General features: G+C 40.4%; 1 protein-coding gene across 1 annotated transcript in view; it reads left to right on the top strand.

Annotated features, from left to right (window-relative positions):
* The first annotated feature begins 26 nt into the window (after positions 1 to 26).
* SIAE (sialic acid acetylesterase) overlaps positions 27 to 8,407 on the top strand; it is a 43,519-nt gene continuing 35,138 nt past the window's right edge. Inside the window, exons 1-2 of the mRNA XM_072611424.1 lie at positions 27 to 144; positions 4,432 to 4,593. Coding sequence (XP_072467525.1) covers positions 69 to 144; positions 4,432 to 4,593 — 238 coding nt within the window. The 5' untranslated portion in view covers positions 27 to 68. The remainder of the gene's footprint in view (positions 145 to 4,431; positions 4,594 to 8,407) is intronic.

The raw sequence follows: 8,407 nt of genomic DNA, 5'->3' as shown, positions 1-8,407 counted from the left end.
CTCCGCCCCGAGCCTCACACTGTCCCCGCCCCAAACCCTGAGGGGCATATCCTGGGTGCCTGGGAACTATGACGGGGGCCTCGGGCCTGCGGGCGCTGCTATTGTTGCCGTGGCTCTTGGGGGCCTGCGGGGGCGGCGGAGCAGGTGAGGTGGGGGCCGGGCCGGGGCCTGGCCTTGGCCCTCGGCCCGCTGCGGCTCCCGGAGCCTCCTCCGCAGGCCCGGCCCTCCGCCGGGGCCAGAAGGGTTGAGAAGGCCCTTCCCCGGCCTTGACCTGAAGGGGCCGCTGAGGGCCGGCCTGGGAGGAGGCGCTGGTGATCGCAGGCTTTCGTGGGTAGTAGCGGACCCCTGACCACTGCATTTCCAGGGTTGGTGGTAGCTGGGTAAAACTTCGCCCCCTCCCCCCGTCCGTCAGGAGTGACTTTTGCCTCTGCGAGGCTCCTGGGGAGCTGACAAACGGAGCCTGCCTGCCACAAGCCCAGAACATCCAGGCGCACGCGGGACTTGGGGCCCAGTGGTACCTAACCTGGATGACTGGGGAGCTCGGCATCTGGTCCTGTCCTGCGGTGTCAGTCCCCTCCTTTTTATGAGTAAGATGGGCCTGAGTCGCGTCCGTGGCCGCTTAACTCTGCCCTGGGAGCAGTGCCGAGGCCCCTGGAACTAAAGACCCCAGGGAAAAGGGCACTCCCCTCATGAGGGATTGATCAGGACTCTGTTCCTCTCTTTCTCGTCTGGCCTCTTACTTCGCCTCCGTCTTTATTTTTCTTTCAGTTATCGCTATTTTACATGTTATCTTCTCCCCTTTATCTCCCCCTTCTCCCTCAGTCCAGTTGAAGACAGCACTTCATGCTTTCTACTGCCAACCCCACGAGAAAAGAAGAAAAAACTTAAAAAAGTTGCAAATAATAGAAATGTTGGGGAGGGCTTTTTTGAGTATATGCATTTGACAGCAATAAAAAAAAGCCCTATTGTAAGAATGTCTTCTTATTTCTGTCCAGATCCTGGGTAATCAAAAAAGCATCAATCGAGGAACATTTATTAGGTACCTACTGGGTGCCAGGTTCGTCTGTACTTGCTGAGGATACAAACATAAACACTCCATACTCTCAGGGAGGACAGCATGTAATATAAATATAGAGAGAATGAATGTATGTAACAAAGTAGATAAAAAACAAGGCAGTTAGGGAGGTAGGACGTTTAAACTGAGGAGCTCAAGATAAACTGTATAGAAGATGGGGCTTGATCTGTGTCTTAAAGGAAGTGAGGGATTCTCTGATGCAAGGGAGGGTAGAAAGTACATTCTACAAATGGGAGATCGCTGATACAAAGGTGGGAAAATGGAAGAATGAATGCTATGTGAAGATCCCCTGGGGGGAGAGGGATTAGGTATTCCTGGCCTAGTAAGGACAAACAATCCTGTCACCAACTGTGCGTGGGGCAAAAAGTCCCTGATATCTCTTAACCTGATTTGAGAGATATATGTGAAGCATGATATCAACTCTCTAGGTTAACTGCTAATTACAAAGAGCAAAGAAGCTAGCACAGCTAGATCTTAGAGTCTGACAAGAGAAGTAATATATAGTCTAGAAAGAGGTTGGGGCCAGGTTTTGAAGGGCTTTAAAAGTTAAACATAGGAGTTTATATTTTATCTTTGATGCAATAGGGAATCATTGGAATTGACTGAATAGGGGAGAGACATGGTCACATATTCGTTTTAGGAAAGGCAGATATGTAGAGAATGGATAGGGAGGGACTTAAGGCAGAGAGAGAGACCAATTAATTAAAAAGTCATTACTATAGCATAGGCAAAAAGATGATGAAAGTCTGAACTAGAGTGGTGGCTATGTGAGTAGAGAGAAGGGGAGATGGATTCTCCAGAGATGGGGAGGCTTAAATGTCAAGATTTGACAACTGATTGTCTACGTGGGATGAGAAACAGTGAGGAATCAAAGATAACTCCCAGGTTTTATATGTTATGGTGCTACTTTCAACAGAAAGCAGGAAAAGTTTGAGAGAGGAGTAGGTTTGGGGGGAAGCTAATAAGTTTAATTTGGAAATGTTGAGTGTGCGGTATCCTGGAGGCACCCATTTTAAAATGGCTGATAGACTGCAATAAACTCTGGAGAGATACTGGGGCTGGATATATGAATCTATGATTCATTTGCATAGAGATCGTAATTAAGAGCCCTATTATGTTGCAAGGTGAGAGGCAATGTGGTGTAATGGATGGAAGACCAGTTTGGATGTTTGTTAGGACATCCTGGGTTCAAGCTCTTCCTCTGACACATATCAATCATGAGAATCCTGGGCAAGTCAACTAACTTTTTAGTACCTCGGATAACTCTGGATTCTAAAGTGCTGAACAGCTGTAGATGTGCATTGATAGTGTTTCCTAACTTGGAATTCTTCACACAATGAAATTCACAAGTCTGAAAAAAAAATGTGCAAGGCACCACGGGATATAAAGAAAGAAAGGCTAGGGATACAAAGAGAAGAAGTTAAAAATAAAGGAATTAACCATGGTAATGTTCCTCCATGTGCCTTTGTCATGTGTCAGTTTTAGAATCTGAACTCCTTGAAGACAAGGAATGTTGTCTCCTTTATTTACCTCAGGATATAGAGTGTGGTGCCCTTGAGAAGAGCAGTGAACTGGAAAGTGTTCTGTAACCTGGGTTTCTTTCTTTGCCATGACCTATGGTTTTGTGACCTCAGGCAAGTCACATGACTTCTCTGGGCCTCAGTTTTCACATTATCAAATGAAAGGTAGATAATTTTTAAAGTTCTCCCTTGCTCTATGAATTTAATGATTCTCAGATCTGTTGCAGAGTTGTGCATGATTGTACTCAAAAAAGTTTGTTGATGATGATGGATTGAGTTGGAAAGCTCTCTTCTGCCTTTGTGTTACAACTTGCTCTCATTTCTTTGCTGAGTTTCTTCTTTGGGCTTATACGCAGCAAGTGTTCTTTTGTATTTCATCTCCCCCAAATTCACTCCTTTTCTCCCCACCTAACTCCTCTGCTCCTGGTTATCATTTCTGTTCAGTATGAAGCACCTACCCCAGACAAGGACCTCCCACACATATGCCTTACTTTTGGCAAACTGCCTATATGGTTATGCAATCACTGGGATATTGTATTCTGTTCTTGGTGCATTTTGCTAACTGTCCCTAGCCCAGCAGCCCTATAGGATTAGGTTGGTTCATTATAAATAGGAGAGACCTTAATGATTGGGCTGTTGCTGAGAGTGACTGTCCACTCAGAGTATGTGGGTGACTGCTTTGACTGTGATACTGCAATAGGTATCATCTAAAGAACCTTGCAAGATTATTTGTAGCTCCTGGAAAGGAAAATTCCATCTTCATTTAATTCTGATCTCTCCTGTTCATCATTTGTCTTTAGGTCACAAAATATCAATATCTTTATTCTCGCGTAATGATTAGAATGTGACTTAACAAAGTACTATTTCTAGCTGCATTTTGATGGACATATTACTGAGATGATTTAGATTGTAAATTTGTTATTAATAAAACACTTCAATATAGGCTTAGTGTTAAAAAATAGGAATTGTCTTGTTAAAGCGAGTTTTTTGTTCGGTCTTGTTAGTGAATCTCTAGGACAGAATCTACATTTTCAACTACATTCTTTTTTGTCCTTTTGTCAGTTTAATTTTGGGAAATAGTGAATTTATACTAAGGATTTGTGGTCATACTTTTTCTCTCAGACTTCATCTTTGCCTCAGTCTCTATATTTACCATTAAGATAATACTTTAAGATAGTTTCTCTGACAGACATCTATAAATGCTTAGGAGTGATCACTTCAGGACCCCCAGCATGTCAAGAAGTCATAGTGAATAGTTTGAGGAAAGTTCATCATTGGTAAAGAGCAAACATAGAAAAGAGAAAAACCAGAAGAAAGGAACACATTGGATAAATGTATACTTCTTTAGTTTGCTAATTCAATACATATTTATTAAGCTCAGAAATTTTGCTTGGTGCTGTGGAGGAATAAAACAATGAATAAAGCATTTGTCTCTGACATCTAGACTCAGTCACTGGGGGTGTCAGAAACCTTAGATAATGTAGGAGAGATTAGGAGAAGGCATTTATAAATTCCCATTTGTAAGTATGTAACAGGAGACAATTAGTGGTAGGAAAAAGAGGCATTCTTTCAGCATAGAAGCATAGAGAGTAAGGGGGTAAAGCAAGCTGTAAACTGAATGGAATGAGGGTAGGAAGATGCCTGGATGGCAGTGGACTCTTTGGGAATTCAACATTGCTCACCTGCATTTGATGTATTGTGTTGATACATATTCCGGTTAGGCTATTTACTTGTTAGGAGGAATAAGTATGAGATTGTGGGATTAAATATCTATTCTCATTGTTTATCTGCTTTTTTAGGTTGTAATCTCTCTAATGGAATTATTCTGCCTCCTAGGTGTTAATTTTCGTTTTGCTTCCTACATTGGTGATCACATGGTGTTGCAGAAAGAACCAGCTGGAGCTGTGGTCTGGGGTTATGGTAAAGTTGGAGGCATTGTGATAGTGACTCTGCGCCAAGCTCAGGAAACCATCATGAAGAAGATAACCTATGTGAAAGGTAAGGCAACCCCTTTTCAGTTCAGCATCTGTCCTCTTCTGCCATCTGCTGGATTACCTGAAAATGAATGCTTGAGCTCCATTGCAAACAGGGGCCAAAGGTAATGCTGGAATTTGTGGTAGCATTTTCTGTAAGGAGCATATACATATAAACTACACAAATAGTTTGCGAAGGAAAGATCAGAAAACTAGAACATGAAGAAACTCACAGTTGGTGCTAGGTCAGGTGAATGTTGGGGAAGTCATATTGTTAGGGATGCGTACAAGGTGGGGCAGATGGGGAGGCTGTACCAAGTGACACAGGAGTTTAGATTATGTGGGAATGTGATAGTCCTTAATGCTTGAATGGAGTAGACTTCCTCAGGAGAACATGAGTTTCTAGTCATTGGGGGTGTTAAAGCAGAAGGTAAATAACCATTTTGGAGGAGTGCTGTAGAAGACATTTATCTATGAGATGGACTAGATCAGGAGTTCTTAAATTGACTCCATGTACCCTGAAGACATCTGTGAATAGATTTCAAGGAATCTATAAACTTGAATGAGAAAAAAAATCACATCGTTATTTTCAGTAACTTTTGGTTTCCTATGTATTTTATTTTATGCTTTTAAAAACATTATTCTGAGAGTCTTTAGGCTTCACCAGACTGCTGGAGGACAGAAAAAAAGTTAAGAAACCTTGGACTAGGTCAGTGGTCCTCGTGTGGTCAGTGGACTCAGGGGATCTTGTGAGGTCAAAATTATTTTTTGTAATAATACTAAGGCATTTTAATTTCCCAAACAGTCAATATTGGTAAATATAATCCCCCCCAAACAAAAGCTCTTTAGAGGGTCCTAAGTAATTTTAAGAGTGTAAAGGGGTCCTTTACAGAAAGTTTGAGAACCTCTCATCTAGGCGAACATTCTCGTGCTAGGACTTCATGATTCTTTGTGTATTTAAGTGGCATGCAATGAAAAATTTTGGAGGACTGAAAACGTTATTGTTGATTTTTAGGACTCTGGTATCTAACTTTAGTAATGATGACTTATGCTTACATAGTGCTTTACATAAGTTATCTCATCTGATACCAACATCTTATGAAGGGGGGCTAATATTATCTGCGTCATATAGAGGTGGAAGCTGAGGTGTAGAGAGATTAAATGACTTCTCTGGGCTCCCAGGTGTTGGAAGAAGAGATTTGCACTCAGATCTGCCTGACTCCATTACTAGTACTCTTTCCTTAATATTTGCTGACTCTCCATATCATTTCAGTAAATCAAATGCTGAAAGGCATGGTATTGTAGTAGATAGTGGACTGTTATTAGAGTCAGGATGGCCTAGATTCAAGTTCTGCTTCTAACTTATGAAACCATGGGTAAGTCACCTTACATTTTAGTGACCCAGGCAACTCTCAAAGTCTATAATAATTTTTTTTCCTAAACTAAGTCTGTTTATTTTTTTCCCCAATTTACTCCATCCCACTCTTGTAACAGATATGCATGGTCAAGCAAAACAAATTCCCACATTATATCTGATTCTAAACTCTTGGTTAATAATTTCTTTGTCATGAGGTGGGTAGCATGCTTCATTAGTGGATCTCTGGAGTTGAACCTCTTGTTGATCATTACATTGATCAGAGTTCTTCAGCTTTTGAAGTTGTTTGTTTTTACAGTGTTATTGTGTAAATTGATCTTCTGACTCTGCTCACTTTACTCTTCCTCAAATTATACAATTTTCTCAGGTTTCTCCAAAATTGTCCTATTTGTTGTTTCTTAGGAGGCAGCTAAGGGGCTCAGTGGATAGAGCAGTGGGCCTGGAATCAGGAAGACCTGAATTCAAATTTGGCCTCAGATACTAACTAGCGGTGTGACCCTAGGCAAGTCACTTAACCCTGATTGCCTCAGTTTCCTCATCTGTAAAATGAACTGGAGAAGAAAATGGGAAACTACGCCAAATGTGGTCACTAACAGTCAGAACTGAAGTGACTGAACAGTACAACAGAACAACAATATTCCAGTATATTCATATGCCATAATTGATTTTGCTCTTCCTCCATTTATAGGCACCCTCTTATTTCTTAGTTCTTTAAAACTATAAAAGAACCATTATAAATGTTTTTACACATATGGGTCCTTTTCAGATTCTTTCTTTGATCTCTTTGGGTAATGGGCCTACTAGCAGTATTGCCAGATTGAAGGATATATACAATTTAATTACTTTTGTGGTACAGTTCCAAATAGCTTTCTCGTATGGCAGTATCACTTCAAAGCTTCATCACTGTAAGATTATAATACATTACAAAGGAATTTCCCATTTGTGTTAGTAGAAGGAGTTTCCATGCCAGGACATTCCCCATATTGATATAATGACAGGTTTGGACAAAATGGAAACCAGCCCAAACCCAGGTTTGACCTCTTCATGAATTATTCTAGTTTCTTGGTTACACAGGTATCTTTTAATGGATTGCTCTTTGAGAAGGCTCGTCTTATTGAGAATTGATTCTTAATCATGTGGGCAGGCTAACTAATGAAAGACTGAGAGGATACAGGTGTGTCCTATATAATGTTGCCTTGAGCAATGCCATTTCATAATACTGTCATTAATACATTTATAATCAAACCTCAGTTGTACAGGGCAAGGTCATGACAACAACTCATTTAGAGAGCATTTAGAGTTTTAGTGTTATGAAGTGCTTTACATCCATTATCACATTTGATCCTCAGGACAACTCTGTGCTGTACTTAATGTGTTTTGTAATCCTGAATTTATAGATGAGGAAACTGAGGCTCAGAGGGGTTAAGTGACTTGGTCATATTTACACAGTTAGATGAGTAGCAGAACCAGGAATTGAACTCAGCTCTTTAGATTCCAAGACCAGTGTTCTTTTCTTTACATCCTGCTGCCTAGTATGCACTTAATAAATGCTAATTTTAAAGCAAGGTATAAGGTGGCATTTTAAATACAAGAAATGAATGAATTGTAAAACAGGAGTCTCTTAATGATTATCATTATCATGAGTAAATATAGTATTCTATATCTGTGCTAAGTTCTGGCAAAATTTCTTTTATAATAGTTAAGTCTAGATAAAATACTGTACCACATTATAAACCCAGATTTTTAAAAAAAATCCTATATATTTTTTGAGAGTTTTTTCTTTTATTGTATTTTTTTTTTTCAGATTTGAAACACATGGAAGGGAAATTTGGGGCAAGGTAGCAAAAAAAAGAGAAATTAGGTCATGCATCAGAAAAGAGGTGCTCCTTCCCTCTTCCTTTATATGTGTAGTGGATGAATGTTGGTTGAATTGAATTACACATTTCACTTCCAACTTCCTTGGCCTCAGTTAGGACTGTTGGTACCCAGAAGCAGGAGCCACTTCCTCCTTATGGAAAACAAGTCATTTAAAGGCTCCTGATGACATTCTCAAAGGAGTATGGGTTAGGATGATGGACAGGAAAAGTTGGCTCTTTTTATTAGCTATTTTTATTAGTACAAGGGAAAGAGGCACTTGTTTACTTAGTCGTATGAAAATCCTTTTCTGTGCGTCTGTTCCACTCCTTACACAAAGCAAAATATTGGTGCCAAAGGAACTAGAGATGTTTTCATGGAATCATGGAGAAACAAAGGAGATGCCTATTAAAGCAGATGATGCCACAGGGACTTCTGAGGGGTTAAGAGGCTAGCCTCTCTATTCTAAGTTCTATTCTTTCGGTTAAATTTTGAGATAGCCAATTAGCTTTACTTTGCCATACTTTCAATACTCTATTAACACTCATTGAGCATGTATACTTTTGTGTGTGTGTGTGTGTATGTGTGCGTGTGTCTGTGTAAGACAGAC

Source organism: Notamacropus eugenii, chromosome 5 (assembly GCF_028372415.1).
Source record: "Notamacropus eugenii isolate mMacEug1 chromosome 5, mMacEug1.pri_v2, whole genome shotgun sequence".
NCBI classification, from domain to species: domain Eukaryota; kingdom Metazoa; phylum Chordata; class Mammalia; order Diprotodontia; family Macropodidae; genus Notamacropus; species Notamacropus eugenii.
This window is presented reverse-complemented; position numbering and strand designations above follow the sequence as displayed.